Source organism: Dromiciops gliroides, chromosome 5 (genome assembly GCF_019393635.1).
Source record: "Dromiciops gliroides isolate mDroGli1 chromosome 5, mDroGli1.pri, whole genome shotgun sequence".
NCBI classification, from domain to species: domain Eukaryota; kingdom Metazoa; phylum Chordata; class Mammalia; order Microbiotheria; family Microbiotheriidae; genus Dromiciops; species Dromiciops gliroides.
The window spans coordinates 240,056,321-240,076,846 of NC_057865.1; the positions used below are offsets into that span (position 1 = coordinate 240,056,321).

Here is a 20,526-nt window from a genome sequence, read left to right on the forward strand (position 1 = left end):
CTCTATACAGTCAGTTAAAACAAGACCTGGAGATCACTGTTGCTCAGATAATGAGTTTTTTTTAAGTGAGGCAGTTGGGGTTAAGTGACTTGCCCAAGGTCACACAGCTAGTAAGTGTTAAGTGTCTGAGGCCGGATTTGAACTCAGGTCCTCCTGACTCCAGGGCTGGTGCTCTATCCACTGTGCCATCTAGCTGCCCCAGATCATGAGCTTCTTAATGAAAAATTCAGACTTAAATTGATGACCTAAATAACATCCCTTATGAATATAAAGTGAATGATGAATAGATCAGCATTAACAATCACGATGGTTACTGATCTAGAACCAGACATCCTGGAGAATGAAGTCAAGTGGGCCTTAGGAAGCATTGCTAACAATAAGGCTAGTGGAGGTGACAGAATTGCAGCTGACCTATTTAAAATACTAAAAGATGATGTTAAAGTGCTACACTCAATATTTTAAAGAAGGGCAATGCCAAGGAATGTTCAAATTACTGAACAATTGAGTTCATTTCACATGCCAGCAAGGCTACGCTTAAGATTCTGCAAGCTAGACTTTAGCAATAGGTGAACTATTACCAGAAGAGCAGGCTGGTTTTCAAAGAGGCAGAGGAACTAGTGACCAAATTGCTGACATTCACTGGATTATGGAGAAAGCAAAGAAGTTCCAGAAAAAACATCTACCTCTGCTTCATTGACTATACTAAATCCTTTGACTATGTGGATCAAAAAATGTGGCAAGTCCCCAAAGAGATGGGAGTGCTAGATCACCTTACTTGTCTCCTGAGGAAACTGTATGTGGGCCAAGAAGTAGCTGTTAGAATTGAATATGGAACAACTAATTGGCTTAAGATTGGGAAAGGAGTACGACAAGGCCGTGTATTGTCACCTTATTTACTTCACTTATATATAGAGTACATCACCTGAAATACCAGGCTGGATCAATCAAAAGCCAGAATTAAGGCTGCAGGAGAAATATCAACACTCTCACATGTGCAGACAGTACTATTCTGATGGTAAAAAGTGAAGAATCAACACGCCTCTTGATGAAGGTGAAAGAAGAGAATGTAAAAGCTGGCTTGAAGCTTAACATAAACAACAACAACAACAAAAAAAAAAACCCCTAAGATCTTGGCAATCTGATTCCATCGCTTCCTGACAAATAGAGGGAGAAGAAATGGAAGCAGTGTCAGATTTTATATTCTTGGGCTCAAAGATCATTGCAGACAATGACTACAGTCATGAAATCAAAAGATACTTGCTCCTTGGAAGGAAAGCTATGGCAAATCTGGACAGCATACGAAAAAACAGAGGTGTCACCTTGCTGACAAAGGTCCAGATAGTTTTTCCAGGAGCAATGTATGACTGTGAGAGTTGGAGTATAAGGAAAGCTGAGGGCCACAGAATTGACACTTTCTAATTGTGGTGCTGGAGAAGACTTTTGAGAATCCCTTGAACAGCAAGGAGATCATCAAGTCAGTCAATGGTTAAAGAAATTAATTTGGACTATTATTCCTTGGAAAGACAAATACTGAAGCTGAAGCTTAAATACTCTGGCCATATCATAGGAAGAAAGAATTCATTGGAAAAGACCCTGATGTTGGGAAAGACTGAAGGCAAAAGGAGAAGGGAATGGCAGAGGATGAGATGAATAGTGTCATGGAAGTGCGGTCAAGAAGCCAGACACAACTGAATGATTAAACAACAATTATTTACACATAACTATAAAATTTGCTGGCTATACTTAAAATTCCCATCATCATGTAAAAAGCAAAGCAGAAAAAAAAAGATTTTCCACAAGAACATGAGTTAATTTCATTAGTTTTTGAGAACTCTAGAGAGAAGTTTCAGGGAGAAATGACAGGATGGAACTTTTCTGTGTAAAAGGTTTTCTCCTATATTTAGCTGATGGCAAAATCTTAACTCATTTTTGAAATCTCAAACTTGTACCAACTGGTAGCTGTAACAAGGTGGATAAAAGAAGTAATTCTCTTTAAACTACAATCCAATTTTTTCTTCAATTTTTAAAATTTCCATCTAAACCAAAAACACGTTTTATATCGGGTGATATAAACCCATGTTTAGAACATAGGGTACACAGACTCCCAAGGGGTTCATGGATAGATTTTGGGGGATCTATGTTCTTGAAATGGGGAAAAAATTTACATGCTTATTTTTACCAGTCTCTAACTAAAATTTAGCATTTCCTTCTATTATGAATATAGGTAACAAACCATAGTAGTATTATTAGGCTTCGCTAGACAGCCAAGAATCTGTGATACATATACACACAGTTTTAAAGCCCCTGTTCTACATGTAGGTGGCTTCATGTCTAAAATGTTCATTGACTATTAAATCTTTAAGATATTCATGAAATAGTGGTTATAGTTCTTAATTATAACTAATCTAAATGAATATAATTCTTCATCGCCAGCTCAGTTGATTGCCACAGGAAGTATTCACAAATGATCAGACATACCCCACTTTAAAAAGTATGAATACCTTTCTGAGTCAAAAGGGAGCAAACATTTGGACAAACCATGAAAGGCCACCTCCTCCTGGAGTGTCTCTTAAAACTTTGATGCAGGGGGTAGCTAGGTAGTACAGCGCATAAAGCACCAGCCCTGGATTCAGGAGGACCTGAGTTCAAATCCGGCCTCAGACACTTGAAACTTACTAGCTGTGTGACCCTGGGCAAGTCACTTAACCCTCATTGCCCCGCAAACCAAACAAAAAACAAAACTTTGAGGCAGTTGTGTCAGGGATCAATAGTGGAATTGCCCCATTGGCAATGAGGACACCAGATCCAACAAATGGAGACCCAGTTGGAGGTACAGTTGAGAAAAAGGAGACACTCTAGACAGACACAGATACAGAAAGGCAGTCAATCATCCAAAGCCAGCATCAGCTTTAAAGAAAGCCTGCTGAGGAATTTGAGAGCTAGCCTGGCAATGGAGAGTTGAGTTACAGAGGACCCCATGAAGAGATAAAGGGTTTTGAGGCCCTGCAGCACCAGAAAAGTAACCTTGGTTGAACCTTATACCTCCATGTGTCACTATTACTGAATTCAAAGTTTGTGCCTATTCTCCCCATCAAGGCTGTATTCATGGGATAGTGCACTCCTGGTTTATGTTTTATAGCTGCTATTCTCAATATCCTTTGTAAGTATGCCATTCCTTGGAGCTAACTATGTCTGCCAGCAGATTGCTAATGGGAAGGGTACCAACATAGGATAAAGAACTGTAGTGGTAAGAGTTTGCACGCAGAGATAGATTATAAGTATCCCTGATTAGATGAGGTTCCCTCCTTCCCCTTGAACCTCTAGATAGTTTACCTAACCTAGTTAAACAAAGACTGCTCTACACCAAAGGAGACAGTATTCAGTTACTCTAGAAATTCTATTAATCATCTAGAAAAAGGGTTCTTTTCAGACAGAATACTTGTATCTTTAGAGATGTGTCCCAATCATATTATGTGAAAATGAGCAATGTTATATGATAAGCCCTCCTGTCTCTCTTCACAGTTTGTGTACAATCAAATTTTTTTTTTTAAAAAGGTGTTCATTTCAAATTTTAAAAGAAAGTATTTTTCATTCTATTCTCTTTCTCTTTCCATCCCAGGATCAAGAAGATCATAGGATCTGGAAGAGATTTTGAAAATCATTTATTCCCTTCCCTTTCCCCTTCCCCTTTCCCTTCCTTCTTCCTGCCCTCTTCCCTCTTTCAGCCCTTCCTTCCTTCTTTCCTCTCTAGTATAAAGACTGTAGTGTATAAGAAAGTAGGAAAGGTAGAAAGGGACCAGGTTACAAAGACCTTTTAAAACACCAAGTATGACATTCTTTTTTTTTTTTCAGGGCAGGGTCACACAGCTAGTAAATGCCAAGTGTCTGAGGCCGGATTTGAACTCAGGTCCTCCTGAATCCAGGGCTGGTGCTTTATCCACTGCACCACCTAGCTGCCCCTGCATGACATTCTTTTTGATCCTAGAAGTTATAGGGAACCACTGGTGTTTATTGAATTGGGCATGTTGGGGGAAGGAGATTGGACTCTGTTAAATCTGAACTTTATGAACAATTACTTGGGCATCTGTGTAGAAAAGAGATTGGAGTGGAGAGAGACCAAGGCAGGGACCAAATAGGAGGCTACTGCAGTGATCCAAGTGAGAGATAAGGATCTGAACTATGGTGGTGGACTTGGGAGAATAAAGGAGGAGGCAGTTGTGAGAAATGATGGGAAAGTAGGACTTTGGAGACTGAATAGATAAGTGGGAGTGAAGGAAATGTGGTTGGCATCAAGCCAAGTGACACTGTGAAACCTTGGACAAAGATGGCAGTACAGGGAAATCTGGAAGAGGAAGCAGTTTGGGGGAAAGGATTAAGTTCAATTTTGGACAAGTGGAATTCAAATTGCCAAAGGGAAATCCATCTTAAAATGTGCAATCAGATTGGTAGTGACACAGGACTGAAGCTTAGGAAAGAAACTAGGGCTAGATATATAGATCTGAAAGTCATTTACATAGAGATGATCATTTAACCTAGGGGAATGTAACTGGTCACCAAGTGACCTTGTGAGCCTTCTATTGTTCCTCTCCCAAATTTATGACAGTTTATTAAGAAGGTTCTTAATCCTTTTCAAGGGGCATTTGTTAGGGAACCATTTGTCTACTTTCATAGTTTTGCATTTTTTCAAGTTATTAATTAAAAAAAAAACAACCTTGAGTTTACATCTATGTTTTTCCTGGGAAACAACTCCCCAAGGCGATCTGTCCCATGGGAACTAAGACAGGGGAAAGAGTGATTCACAGACTGCTGTGAGAAAGCATTTGCAGAAGACACAACCAACCATCAAGGGACTATAGGAACAAGTTTTCCCTAGAGAGAGTAGATTCTCTAGGCTTGGGTAAACCTGGGAGGGGATTTTAAATAGTTTGTCACTTGAAAAGCATTTCTCTCTGATTATTGAAGAGAGAAAAAATTCACTGTATTACACCCAATGATGGCCCATAGGACACTTGTTAATGACACTCTGAGATAATTTGAATATCAAAATCAGATGCTTCTAAGTTCACCCAGAATGAAAAGAGAAAAACAGAGGAAGTAGCAAGCTTTCAGAAATCATATAATCCCAGAGTACAATATACCTATAAAACTGTATTGCTTTTGAAAAGAAAAAGGACATGGGCAAAGTTCTTGTTCTCTCTCTCTCTCTCCTTGGTTTTGAAGGCAATTGGGGTTAAGTGACTAACCCAGGGTCATATAGATTGTAAGTATCTGAGGTCAAATTTGAACTCAGGTCCTCCTGACTCCAGAGCTGGTGTTCTATCCACTGTGCCACTGAGCTGCCCCAGAAAGTTCTTTAAAAGGCCACAGTAAATCTAAAGTAATCTGTCATCTCATTTATACAGGCATTCTTTTCAGTGGTTCAGATCATTATCCATCCATACCTCATTAGATAGTCTAGAGAGACATCTAACATCTGGGGCCTTCTTCTTTCTAGGTCTTGTGATGTTAGGCAGAAGCCCAGTGCAGCATTAGTGCTATCCACTTTCTTTTTGTGACTGGCTTGCTTCCTGTTCTGGTCAGATTTCCTTGAGGATATACTTTCTGGTGCTTTTCTGGACACATACTTCATCTTTGTGGTCCTTTGTGAGAACCTCAATTTTGATTTTTCAGGTGTTGTGGCATTCCATGATTCATAGCAATATAGCTTCACTGAAGAACATTAGTGTTAAAAAATTTTTGAGAAAAGCATGGGGTCACTGAAAGGCCAACATCATATTCCAAATACAAACTATTCTATACTGCCTACTTAATTCTAGGCTCAGCTCACTGTCTATCTGAAGTGTTTATTCAAAATATATGTTCTGTTGGACCAGCTCTTTGGAATGCCCATCACATGGAGAAAAGGCACTTTTCTTCCACTTGGTTTGTTCTGTATAGATTTTCACACATGTCAAGTGTTCAGTAAATGTGTGTTGAGTACTTGGCACAAACCCCAAGGTGGTGGGACATGAAGGTCCCATATATTACAAATAATTTATTGCAGTAAAAAGAACTGGAAACAAAGTAGGTACCCATCAGTCATGGAATGACTTTATCATTGAAGATATATGAACACAGGGGAACTATTATGTTGTAAGAAAGGAAGAATATGTGAAATTCAGATAAACATGGGAAGATTTGTATGAACTGATGCAAAGTAAAGCAAGCAGAACCAGGATGTAGATAAGATAATACTCAAAGGCAGATTAATGAGAACTTGGATTAATTGCAAATAACTGGTCATGATCCCAGAAATCTGATAACAAAAATTTTTTTCTCTTCCTAGTTAGGAAGAAGGTAGAGGATTGTCGGAACAGAATGTTGCAAAAATGGCCACTTAGTTTTGCTTTCATTGTTTTTATTTGTTAAAAGTAAGGGTTCTATGTAAAAAGAATAAAAGGAAACAATAAATAAATTGTTGAAAGAAATAAAACTCTGCCTCTAAGTCCGATACAAATAGTACAGTTCATAGTTCAAGCTCAAATATGGTTCATGGTAGAACTGGAGAAGACAAATCATTTCATTTGCCTCTCACCCTTCATTTTACAGATAAGGAAAATGAAACCAGTTGTTCTTTGTCCAAGGTCATATACCTAGTGAGAAATAGAGAATGGGAATCTTGTCTCTGTATCTCCTATGTACTAGAAGAATTGTACTTTTTGGAAAAAAAATGATAGTTAATTTTTCTTATCACTTACTTTTCAATACAGCACAGCTATTTTCCCCTAAAGAAAATCTGGCAGAAACAGTAAGAAAATACAAACTCATCAAGATGAAAACAAATCAGTACCAGAATTTTTAAAATGGTATATAAAATGAATAATACTATTAGATTGCTAGTCAATGCTTTTTCATAATATTGGGGGCCAGTTACTTAAATGAATGACAGAAGGATAAAGTAATCCCTCCCACCAAAACAAAAGTTGCATTTTAGCACATTTGAGGAAGCCTTTCCCCCTTATTTTGTAATCACCACAAGGTTCATACTATCCTCACAACACAGTGCCACAGTGAAATGGATTTTTTTCAGACACTTTCAGAAGGTTATTGTGAATGTTAAGCTCACACATGAGTCACTAAAATCTAAGCACCCAGAATCCTAAAGCCAAAAGGAATGTAAAAAGTGTCTGGAAGCAGGTACTTTAGATTTAAAATTAACTTGAGAGTACTCTGTGGATTCTTTATTTACAGGAATATTTAATCCCTTGTGTACTTTTAGGCAAGATGGCACAAGAGAAAAAGGGATGAAGATCAAAGGAAAGAGACATGAGAGAGGGAGAGAGAAGGACTTTATGCTCTATTTATTGTGCTCCAAAGAATTAACTTTAGGGACCCATAGTTTTAAAAATCACTTATGTTTCTAAGATCTAGCTTATGTTACAGATGGCATAGTAGATAGAGCAAATGGAACTGTTCTAAGTATCAAATGAGATAATATGTGAAGGCCATATAAATGAAAGTACTATTAGTACTAGTACAACTAGAAACTATTGTTACTAGTGGTAGTACTATTACTATAAAACTACTACTACTAGTAGTAATAGCACTAGTATTAGTCTAACTTTTAGTTATATTAATAATATTACTACTAGTAGTAGTATTAGTACTACTCATAGTTTGACACAAAACTACTAGTACTAGTGTACAGTATTAACATTAATAATAGTGCTACTACTAGATGCTACAAGTAATAGTCTTCTACTACATTAAGTACCCTAAAGCCTATATAAATGATAATCACTTGTAGTAGTACTAGAGCTTTACTACTATTACTACTGCTGTTGCTTGTTAGGTTATAGAAAAAAATGAATGAACATATATATTAACAGTCTAGTTTAGATCAGAGACAATGAAGTAAAACTACTTGTAACATCATCATTCTGGAGGAAGTACTTAATTTAGACTCTAGGGGTCCTTACCCTTTTTGTGTGTCATGGACCCCTTTAGCATTATGGTGAAACCTACAAACCCCTTTCAGAGTAATATTTGTAAATGTGTACAATAGATATTACAAAAGAAACGCATTTTGAAACAAAGATGCATTTTTTTCTCATCCAAATTTATGGTTTCTCAGTAATCAATCACAGACCCATTTGGGGTTCAAAGAAACCAGATTAAGAGCCCTTGCTTTAGAGTTCTGAGTCCTCTTGGTAGGGGACAATGCTATACAAATAAGGTACTTTAAAAAACTGAGGTGATAGATTGTTCAAATAACAGAAACATCTGAAACAACATCAAACAAAAGATATGAAACAAATTTGTTTCCATCCACATTTCCAACTGACTAATCTTCATCTTGAGAAACTTTAAATTGTCACAATAATAACCTTCTAGGTTTCCTTTACAAAGGTCAAATGTAAAGTAGAGAATACTTGGGTTTGAGTCTCAGAGCCTTTACTTTTTAAGTTGAGTGAGTCATTTCATTCCTTCTCTGCCTCAGTTTCCTCTACATTTACATTCAGGATTTTGCAAAAGAATCAAATGAAATACTTTGGGCCCACTTATCCACTGAAACTGACAAAGGAAGTAGAAATAATGAATTGTTCACAGAGAGGATTTACAGAAACAAAAATGCTTCGTTTGCACATTCCAGCCAGTCTTAATCTATTGTCCTCACCACAACCCACGCACAAACGGTCATAATTTCACCCTGGTTAAAAAAAAAAGGGATTTTTAAAATCCATCTCACACCAACAAAAATGGATGTAGATAGATACATGAAAATAAATACCCAGTGATCAAAATACAGGATCACAGATTTAGAAGCTGGAAGGCACCTTAGAAATGATCTAGTCCAACACCCTCCTATTACTGGTGAGGGAATTGAAGCCCAGAGAGAAAGACTGTAGGAGGAGAGGTGAGATTCGAACCCAAGTCCTTTTACTAAAAATCTAAGAACTCTGAGGTACAAATAGGTTTTGTTTTTGTTTATTTCTATATTAGAGCTGGCTGGTCACACATTCCCTTCATTCATTAAAATGATTTTGTTATTGCTTTGGTACTTCACATTAATTAATATTAATTTGAATCTCACTTTAGGACAGGTGTAATTATGCCTGTTTTACAAATGAGGAAACTGAAGTTTAGAGACTGATAATAACAGCTAATTCTTTTCTTTAGTGCTTTAAGCTTTGCAAAGGGCTTTAATAATAATATTGTTTCATTTCCCCCCTCACAATCAACCCTGGGAGGTAGGTGCCACAATGATTCCCATTTTACAGATTTGAGGAAACTGAGGAAAACAGAGGTTAAGTGATTTGCTTAATGTCACAGCAAGTAAGTGTCTGAGGCTGAATTTGAACTCAGGTCCCATTCTCGATCGAGGGGGAAACAACCTGCAAAAAACCTTTGTACTCAAAAATATGTACAGACAGTTAATTTCCTTCCCAGCAGTGTAAGGAAAAGTGGAGGAAAGGATGGCATTGGGAAGGTGAATGATGTGGAATTTTGGTTGGGACTTGAAGGAAGTCAGGAGCCAGAGACAGGGAAGGAGAGAGCACTGCAGTCATAGGGGACAGAGAGCAAAAAAGGGGATTAGGTCAGGAGATGGAGAGCTGCATGTGAATAATGGTAGGAAGTAGTATTAGATCATAAAGTATATGGAGGGAGGAAGTAATGGGTAAGAAGGGGCCAGGTAGGGGCAGCTAGATGGTGCAGTGGTTAAAGCACCAGGCCTGGAGTCAGGAGGACCTGAGTTCAAATCCAGCCTCAGACACTTGACACTTACTGGCTGTGTGACCCTGGGCAAGTCACTTAACCCCCATTGACTGCAAGAAAAAAGGGGCCAGGTGAAAAGCCAGAAAATTTTATATTTGATCCTGGAGGTGATAGTAAAGTTTACTGAGAGAGACCTATGCGGATCACTTTGGCAGCTGAATAGAGGATGAAATGTTGTATGGAGCACCTTAAGACAGAGGAACTAGCCAGAAGGCTATTAATTTGGCAATTATGAAGTGATGAAGTCCTGCATTATCAGGATATAAGACAAAGAAAGAGAGAAAAGGGGACATATGTGAGAGATACTGTGAAGGTAGTAATGACAGGACCTGGTAACAGATTGGATGTGGGGGATAAGTGAGGAGTTGAGAATGACCGAGTTTATGAGCCTAAAGGATTGGGACAGTAGTGGTACTCTCAACAGTCACTGGGAAGTTTGGCAGAAAGGATGGTTTTAGGAGAAATATAATGTTCTTTTTTTTTTGGTCATAGTGTTTTTGAGATCTTTGCCTGATTGATGCCTAGTTTGAGATATATCCAATGGGCAGATGGAGAATTGAGATAGGTTAGGAGAGAATTGTTTGCATAGAAATCATAATTGTACTCAGGGGACTTGATCAACAAATGAGATAGAGAAGAGAAGAGGTCTAAAGATAGAAACTTTGGGATATACCCATTGTTAGTGAACATGAAATGGAAAAAAAATCCAGCAAAACCTGAAGACCTATATGACTTGATGCAGAATGAAGTGATCAGAACCGGGTTACTGTACACAATAACAGCAATATTGTAACGATGAAAGATTTAGCCACTCTGATTAATACAATGATCCAAGACAATTCCAAAAGATTCACATGAAAAATGCCATCCACCTCCAGAGAGAGAATTGATGAATTCTGAGTGCAGATCGAAGCTTTTTTTTTCACTTTATTTTTCTTGCTTTTTGCAGGGTGGGGTGGGGTGGGGTGGGGTAGGGGAGAACATGGCAATATGGAAATGTTTTGTATGATTTCACATGTACAATTGATATATTGCTTGCCTTCTCAATAGGTGGGGGAAGGGCTAGAGGGAGGGAAAGAATTTGGAACTAAATTTTTTTTTAATGTTAAAAATAATAAAGAAAGAAAAGATTTGGCTAAGGAGACTTAGAAGTGACAGGACAGGTAGGAGGAAAATCAGAAGAAAGCAGTGTCACAAATACAGTGTGAAAATGGAATAATCACTTGATCCTGTTTGCCTCACTTCCTCATTTGTAAAATGAACAGGAAAAGGAAATGGCAAACCACTCCAATATTTTGCCAAGAAAAGCCCAAATGGTGTCATAAAGAGTCAGACATAACCGAAAAATGACCACATAAATAGCATTGACCTCCCACGGATGTTGTGAGGATCCAAATGGGATAATTAATTGTAAAAACATTTAACACAATACCTTGCACATAGTAATTGCTATGTAAGTTAGCTATTACTTAACCTGTTTGCTTCAGTTTCCCTAACAGTAAAATGGGGATAAGAATAGTACCCACCTCCCAGGTTTGTTGTAAGGATCAAATGAAATTCTATTTGTCAAAAGCCTTTAGCACAATGCTTGGCACAGAGAAGGGAGTGCTGAATAAATGCTTATTCCCTTCCCCTTTCCGAGGAGAGCACAGGATCCTAGTTTGGTTGAGGATGGGGATGGGGGTAAGGGGAGACACTGACACTCCTAGAACTGGAGAGGCTCTTTAAAAATGTCTTCCTGTAGTAGGAGATTTTGTGGCAACAAACTTGCTGCAAATGCCTCAGCCTCATCAGCGCTATCACTGATTGTAAGTCAAATGAAGTAAACTGAGGTTTACTTAGAGTATGATAGAAGAAACAAAGAAGCCTTGGGCTCCTCTGGGAAAGGAAATAATTCAGGAACTTTAAACCTTAAGGTCTTAGTTTATTTAAGATGAGAGGAAATGTTTTTGTTTATAAGGGGAAAAAAGTTTTTTTAGACTGTTTGAATTGTTCTGAAACACCTAATAACTTAGGGGATTATTATGAATGTGAAGCTCATGGTTTGAGAGGAATGTTTGAACATTGTAAAATTTCTTATCATTGCATTATCAGAGGTTTCCTCATAAATTCCAGTGCAGGAAGATTCACCCAGAGCCAGATTCTAACTGGTGTGGTAGATGGTGTGCTTAACTTCGGAGTCAAGAAGACCTGGGTTCACTCAACCTCTGGAGTCTCGTTTCCTCATTTGTTAACTGGGATAAACTGGCTATAGTACCTTGCCTTGAAGCACAAGGCTCCAATGAGTTTATTGAGTTTATTATTATAAGTTTATGAAGTTCCTACTATGTGCAAGGCACTGCACCAAGTGCTTCATAAATGTCTGTAAAGCTCTGTAAATGTCATGTTATCAGCATTATTTTTCATGCCCACATTGCACAATAGAGGCTTCAGGGCTGATTGGACTAAACGTGATGATATAAAGTTATCTCTTCCATGTCTTGACTTTCCCCATTGCGGTTTTTGAATATATCTCGGCTTGGCAAAAGAAATTAAATGGGAATTTGGGGGGGAGTTTTGTGGAAGCTGAAGATGACGTAGAGCCTATGAGCAAATGCTTAACCCAAATTTTGCAGTAAGACTGTAGACACTCCACAAAAGAAAAAAAAAATTCAGACTCTCTGGTACACAGGGAGGGCCTTCAAACTTTCCTTTGGATTTTCCAGTTCCCTGGGGTGTCATGTCCCTAACCCCTGTGATACAGAAGGGACAACTGTACAGGGAACCACCTGGAGTACATAAGGTAAAGAAAAGTAAAGACATAGTAAGAGATATGTTATATTTAAAGAAAGAGATTAAGGTCAGTGTTATACAGGGGCATCTTTCTAAGGATATTTTCCAATTTTGCTTAGCTAGAGCATATGTAGAATAGTCTTTTGAGATTTTATGCACTAGGAATTTATATTTTTCTTATCTGCGTTCTGGAGAGATTTCTAAGGATCTCAAATAGCTTTTACAGAATTTTCTAACTCTGAGTTCAATCAATGAGATCAAGAATTTAAAGTGAGATAAGGACTAGAAAACAATATTTTATGTTTGACCATGAGTACACTTGAGCAACTGGAATGCTAATTCCCATGTTGATTTTGTGATAGTTGATTCATTTTGAGGATTCTTTCATTTGATAAATTGCTCTATCTATTGGATATAACAAATATGTCGCATGCTTCTTATGTACAAGAAACAATCCTAGCTTCTGGAATTAGAAGATGAAATAAAAAAAGATAGTACTAGGGGCAGCTAGATGGCCCAGTGGATAGAGCACCGGCCCTGGAGTCAGGAGGACCTAAGTTCAAATCTGGCTTCAGACACTTGACGCTAGCTTTGTGACCCTGGGCAAGTCACTTAACCCCAGTTGCCTCACCAACCCCCCCCCCCAATACCTCAAAAGCCAACCAACCAAAAAAGATAGTACTTGCCCTTTAGAACTTACACTTTTCTAGGGAGTTTTAATCAAACAACGAGCTCTTATTAAGTGTCAGGTACAATGTAAAGGGGATATAAAGAAAACAGTGCCCCCTACCCTCAAGAAGTTTATAAGACAAGCACAGAAATAACTGTAGTAAAAGTTAACATAAGACTCAATGTATCCAAGGGGTGAAATAGTGATGATGGGAGAAACTTGAGCTGAATAGAGCCAGACCAAAAAGTAATCCAAGCATCTAAAGGCTAATCTTTTCAGTGTTTCCCAAACCACAAATTCTAACCCGCTGTGTTGAAAGGTTCTTCCTGTTGGGGAACAAATGCTTGCCCTATAACATCTATTTCTTTTTCTTTTCTTTTCTTTTCTTTTTTTTTAGTGAGGCAATTGGGGTTAAGTGACTTGCCCAGGGTCACACAGCTAGTAAGTGTTAAGTGTCTGAGGCTGGATTTGAACTGAGGTATTCCTGACTCCAGGGCTGGTGCTCTATCCACTGTGCCACCTAGATGCCTATAACATCTATTTCTGATTCTCTCTAGCCAATAAAGCATCTTCCTTGGCTTCTGGGACATGGCTCTTCCACCTTCTCTCCTTGGATGGGGTTAGGGTGGTTGCATTAAACATTTTTATTTATTAAACTGAAGACAAGCAAAGAGAACCTCCTTTGGTTGTGTAACCTTGGCAGGGATCTCTCCTGTGTGGAGCTTGATGGTCCTTTCCAACTTTGGCATTTGGTGATTCTAGGATCTGGGATTCTGTCTTTAGGACTTAAAGCTGTGATGGGGGAAGATCTGAGGTTGCAGACCTAATGCTTGATTTTTTTGGGAAGGGAAACATGGAAAACAGATTGGAAGTGATGCAACAGGGTGGCAAGGGTGTTCCTTGAGATCAGGCACCATGTTTCTTTTACTCAACAAATATTTATTAAATAGTGCCTCTCTAGTACAACATACTACAGGGGATAGAAATTTTATGAATAAATATATGTGTGCATAAATGTATGTATGTTTGTATATGTATAGACATAAATTACATATACACATATACATATGTATATCAATTGATGGGCCTGTGCCCCTAAACCCCAGTGATGTGGAAGGGATAACTATACAAATATATACATATGTATTTAAACATATATACATATGTGTATATATACACCCATATGAAATGATGTGAATTTAAGTCCTTTCCCTAACTCCTTGCTCATCACTTTAATGAGATTCTATTTTTAGACTTACCTCTAAATTTGGCTTTCTTTCTTAGGTGAAAACTTCTGTTTCTACAGAGCTTCAGAGGTTATAAAGCACAAGCACTCTGTGAGATAAGTGACATGATATTATACCTGTTTTCCAGATTAGGAAAACTGAACCTCTGAGAGGTCAATTAACTTCCTCATGATCTACATAGTGACTCATTTCTCTGAAGAAGCATTTAAACTCTATCTGCTGATTCCAAGCCCAGTGCAGCTCCACATTACTCTTCTTATCAGATAGCATCATCTTTTTCAAAATAAAATTCTACTACATTTGATGTTTAATTGGTGTCAGAAACTCCTGATCAAGAATTCCCTCTATCCATTCAGATCACTCTGGCACTTAGAGTAGAGAGTTGCTTGGGACCACTGATAAGTTAAGTGATTTGTCCAGGATCACACAGCTAGCACGTTAGAGGCAGGATTTGAACCCAAGTCTTCCTGACTCGACATTCAATTCACTAACTTTTTTTTGGAGGCAATGAGGTTAAATGATTTGCCCAGAGTCATACAGCTAGTTTCTGAGGCTGGATTTGAACTCAGGTCCTCTTAATTCTGGGGTTAGTGCTCTATTCACTGTGCTATCTTGCTGGTATGGGGTGAGGAATGATGAAACTGATGCCCAGGGAGGTTAAGGAGCTTACTTGCCCTAGGTCACACAGGTGATACCTGTCTGACACAGGACTCTAACCTTCATTTCTCAATTCCACAGCCAGAGTATTTGTCACTGTAATCTACTGGATTAGAACCCAGGATTTTTTTTTTACTCCTAGTTTAAGGGATTTCTCTCGACTACAAATCATATAATTCTATTAAATAATAATGGTGCCCCAGTTTGGTTCACTATTAACTATGCCATGCTATCTACCATTCATCCTTTAAAATACTTGAATGTATATATCGCTATGCATTCTTACCCTACATAGAAGACCCAAAGGTCAGTAAAAAACGCTTACCTAGCGCAAAGTATGTGAACACACAACAACAATTTACTAATTCTATCATTATTGTTGTTGTTACCAATATGTATTTTTCCACAACAAAATGTTTTACTAGAAAAGGATTAAAGGATCTGGATTTTTCTTTCTTTAACCAGTCACAGTTGAAAGTGGCAACTGTTGTTCCCCTTTACATGATAAACTTGTCCTTTGACCAATCACAAGGGTGTACACAAGCCAAAAGAAAAAAAAAGTGTCTGGCTTTCTTTTCTCTGTGAATGTGGTTTGATATCAAGCCAGCAAGTGCTGGTTTACCCAAAAGAAAGAAATCCCCAACTTTTATCTCACACAAGCACTTTTCTATTGAAAACAAAACAAAAAAACTCAAGTTTTTTCATTACTTCAAAAACAAAACAACACTGGTTAATTCTAGCTAACTTCCCCATTTGTTGTCAAATAAAAGTCTGGTGGTTGGAGGGGGGGGGAGGGGGAGTTCAACCAGAGTCAAGAAATGGTCTCTTGGGAATCTAACTTCCACAATTTTATACGGTGTTAGAGAATAATCCCTACATGGATTATTTAGCAATAATGCTGCTGAAATAAAACAGGTAATGTTATACAGGTAACCTAGTAGTTTTGATTTGTATTACATAGTCATGTTTTTACATAATACTTTATTAATTTTATTTTTTAAAAAAAAGGTTATCTTAAAATTTTTTTTGGGGGGGGAGTAGAGATGTTGAAATTATAATAATCTCAAATGCAAAAAGCCCAAATACAAATTTTATGCACCCAGAATTTAAAGCTAGAAGGGACCTTAAACTCTCTCATTTTACAGATGAAGAATTGAAGTCCAAATAACCTAGCCAGAAGCACTCAGCCAAGTAGCAGAGAACCACCCAGCAAGTAGGTGGTTCGCTGGATAGAGTGCAGGTCCTGGGCTCAAGAGAACCTGAGTTCAAATCCGGTCTCAGACACTTCCTAGCTCTGTGACCCATCATGGCAAGTCACTTCACCTTATATGCCTCAGTTTCCTCATCTGTAAAATAAGTTGGAGAAGAAAATGGCAAAAGACTCCAGTATCTTTGCTATGAAAACCCCAAATGGGACCATGAAGAGTCATAACAAGTAAAATCAGAATTTGAATCCAGGTCTTCTGACCCTAAATCTAAGATTCATTCCGCTCTAACATATCTTCCCCTACAGGGTGAAGAGTTCATGGGAAAACAAATACTCTAATAATAATAAGCTTGGCTTTAACACTAAATTTTGACAACCTTTTATATTTAGGGTATTAAAGACCACCAACTGGGTTAAAGACTATTATTATTTAATAGAATTATCTGATTTGTAGTCAAGAGGCATCTCTTAAACTGGGAGCAAAACAATCCTGGGTTCTAATCCAGTAGGTTACAGTGACATATGTGCTGGCCCTGCAGTTGAGAGATCTGAGTTCAAATCCTGCATCAGATATGTATTCTCCCCATGACCTAGAGCAAGTAAGTCCCTTAAGTTCTCTTGGCCTCAGTTTCTTCATCCTTAAAAAAACAAAACAAACAAAAAAAGAAACGAACAAACAAAAATGTAGTACAGTGGATAGAAGATCAGTGTACTGGAGTCAGGAGGACAAGAGTTCAAATCTGGCCTCAGACACTTAATAGCTGTGTGACCCTGGGCAAGTCAGTGATTTCCTTCCCATCCCCCACCCCCCTAAAAAGATGAACTAGATTGTCTCTGAGATCCAGTTCTAAATCAATAATGCCTTTGATTTTACCAAGACCTGGGCAGCCTTAGGTAAATCACTTAATCTCTGTTGCCTCAAATTTCCCTTGCATTGATCTCATAGAATGAATGATGCTAAAATACTAAAAGTCGATTTCAGAATAGTTTAGTGGAAAGAACACCAGTTTGGTGCTGGAGAACCTGACTTTGCCACTATGTGATTTTAAGCAAGTCATTTAGTTTTTACTGGGTTTCTCTTTCCTCATTTATATAATGAAGGAGTTGGAATAAATTTCCTGAATTCCCTTCCAGCTTTTAATCAGTAACCCTAATAGAAAGTAAAAAGCAAAACTACCCCCAAATTCTATAAATGCCAGGTACACATTATTATGTGATCCTTACCTTTATGAATAGGCTATTCTAAAAACAGGCTTTGAGGAGCATATCATTGGTATAACTTCCCACCCGCCTTTCTTGAATAATTTTTAGGACATCGAGCTAATTAAGTAATACAAGAAACAGGAATACTGCTGACATAAATTAATCTAATACTCTAAATTTAAACAGGAACTGGAAGTTTGAGTTGCTTTTCATCATCAAGGGTTCTATTAAAATAAGCGAAGGGAAACAGAAAACAAATTGTTGGTTCATTTACTCCACTGAGAACTTCAGCAAGAGAAGAGCTCAAGACACTTTGATTAGAATGGGAACTAAGAACAGGTAACTGAGTCACTAACATCTTTCCCCAAAACAACTAACAAGAAACATTAACCAAGAACAGGTAACTGAGTCACTAACATTTTTCCCCCAAACAATTAACAAGAAACATTTTATGCAAACGACAATTTCATGGACGCATTCATTCTTGTCTGGTTGCACAAGATCCTTTTTTTTGGAGACAGGGGATGAGCAGGGTGTGAAATGGAGAGAGTTTAAAAGAATGAGGGAGAAGGGTGAATATAGTGGACCCCTACCTGATACTGATTTCCCAATACTGTGCAAATGAGTTATAGAATTGTGGGTTTGGGTAACATTCTTCAAAAAAGTTTCCATCGCATCCTGGTGATGATAGTTGAAGTCCAGCGCGGCCACCAAAGGCACCAAGAATCCCACGCACAGGTACAATGGAAGATCCATGTTCTAGGATGAAAGTGCTACAATGAATTAAGAGGGGGGGAAAAGTCAGTCTGGATGAGACCGGGGAAGAAGTGAAAAAGTTACCAGCCCTTTGCAACTGTCTCGGGTCACATAGAGCATCATTCAGTTCAGTTTAATTTCGCTCCATTCATTTCAATTCCTTTCAAAGGTCAGTTCAGTTCAATTCAGTTCAGGCCAGTCCAATCCCATCACGAATCCAAATTCAGTTCAGTTCAATAAATATTGGTTCCCCTCTCCTCTCTCCACGACCCTACAAGTTTGGTTCTAGAACATCTTCCACCCGGCTTCACTTCGTGGGTGAGCGTGGAGAACTAGCTGACCTGCCCCAGCAGTCTGGGCCTCCCGGCCCCCCCTCCGCTCCCTTCCAGCCCGCCCCGCAGTGTCCCCAACAGCTGCAGCAGCTGCGCTCTCACCGTGGCCCAGGCTCTTGCCGCCCCGGGAGCAGCTGCTGCTCCGGGGCACCTCTTGTAGCCCCGAGACTGGGCGAGTCAGCCGGCTGGCCCCGCCCCGTCAGTTCTGAGCGACGTCTCCATTGTCCAGTCAGGGGCCCCGCCGCCAAGACTTGCCCCTCCCCCTCTCAGTCCTCCCCTCCCTCCTTACACACCTCCCCAACCTCCCTCCTTCTGGGTCCTGGCGCTCGTGGGCGCCTGCTGTCTCACCTGTGCAAGTTTCTGCAGGAGCCAGGGGAGGAGGACGTAAAGACAGCTGAAGGCTCAGTGCTGTCATGCACCGGCAGCTTGGCCCCAGCCCTGCTGCTCCCTAGCTTGCGCTGTCCGGAGCAGGTAGATGCTTCCCGCAGGTTTCCTAACGTGCGTGGTTTTGCACGGGGAGGAAAGAAGCCAACAACCTGTGGTTGTATGGACGTGTAATCCTTGCAAAATTCTTCGTCTTTAACTTCTCTGCTCCTTTTTTATGAGGGACTGGCGGGGCAGGACCGGAGGGACACTGAACTTGGGGTACGGGGGGGTGGGGTGGGGGCGGGGGGCCGTTGCTAGATGAACTCAATCAATCTTCCTAGTGACTCGTAAAACTCCACTCCAATTTCCAAGAAACACTAGTACATGTCCCTGATTCACTTAAGAGTGGATACACGCAATTGCTGTTCGAGGGTTCGAGGATTGCTTTGTAGCTGTTTCTTTGTTTCCTAGAGGAAGCGTGCTGACCACCTCTGTAGGACGAAACCCGGGCTAGTAAATTGGTTCAATCCAAGGGTCCCCATTCAAGATTCTCAGGTTTCCTTCGAACTTTTCTAAGTCTAACCTAAATAAAAGTCCCCCTCCTCCACCTCAGTCCCCCCAACTCATAAAATTTCGTGTGTAGGGTATAGCAAAATAAGAGCTCCCTTTCCAAAGGTGCAAAATGTGAATTTTTTTGCGGGGGGGGGGGTTCCCTCTACACTCTATACACAAAATGTTGTGCACATTTGGAAAGTTTTTTGATAGCGCATGCCAAAGAAATAGTACTCTTTGGGGGAAGATTTAGTTGGTGAATGGGGGTGGGGGGTTTGACTCAATACATTTGCATCTTTGGGAATTACCTGGAGAGAGTATGGTCATTATTTTTAATACAGAGCTAGTATGCATTCTCAGCATTCCGGGATTCTCCATTTAAATTTGAATAGCGCCAACCCACACTCCCCTAGTAGTGACTCCTCGTTTTTTTATTGAGCCCTGTGGGGTGCAGTGACATGCTGAGGGGGAGGGAGGGTTGGGGTGTTGGTGTGTGGTTGCGTGCTACGAAAATATGCTGGATCCACACCCTACCCCCATTTTCCATCCGGGGTTGAGTAGTTTGGGAGCGAGGAAGGGTAGTACCCATAGTGACCAAAAATCAGAAACTAAAATTTCATAGATATATGTGTATGTATGTATATATGTATATATATATACGCACGATATATATGTATGTATATACACACATACATATACATGTATACACACATATATACATATATATGAGAGGGACAGAGGCAGAGAGAGACATTCTGAGAGATAGAGACAGAGAGACAGAGTCCATTAATTAGATATTCTTCTGGGTGAGCAAATAGATTTGGGAAGACAAGCCATTTGGTCCCTCACAATTTAATGTCACTTACTTTCATAACAACAACTTTTTTAAGAGGAGGGACTGCATAAGGTAGAGGCTAGAGGTAAAGATTGGAAAAGGGGGAAAAGAACAAAGAGGAAATGATACCAGAACAGATCCAACAGACTCCAATTTGACACTCTTTCTTCTGG

The 20,526-nt window shown here is 39.3% G+C and overlaps 1 protein-coding gene across 2 annotated transcripts in view; it reads right to left on the reverse strand.

The window, feature by feature from the left end:
- The window catches only part of CPM (carboxypeptidase M), a 70,787-nt gene extending 52,022 nt beyond the window's left edge, over nucleotides 1-18,765 (reverse strand). Inside the window, exons 1-2 of one of the 2 annotated variants that reach the window (XM_043965199.1) lie at nucleotides 18,703-18,765; nucleotides 18,106-18,285 (exon numbers count right to left, since the gene is read on the reverse strand). In XM_043965199.1, the coding sequence (XP_043821134.1) occupies nucleotides 18,106-18,268 (163 nt within the window). In that variant the 5' untranslated portion in view covers nucleotides 18,269-18,285; nucleotides 18,703-18,765. Of the gene's footprint in view, nucleotides 1-18,105; nucleotides 18,562-18,702 lie in introns of those variants that run through there. The other variant, XM_043965198.1, reaches the window with a different exon arrangement.
- Nucleotides 18,766-20,526: the final 1,761 nt, after the last annotated feature.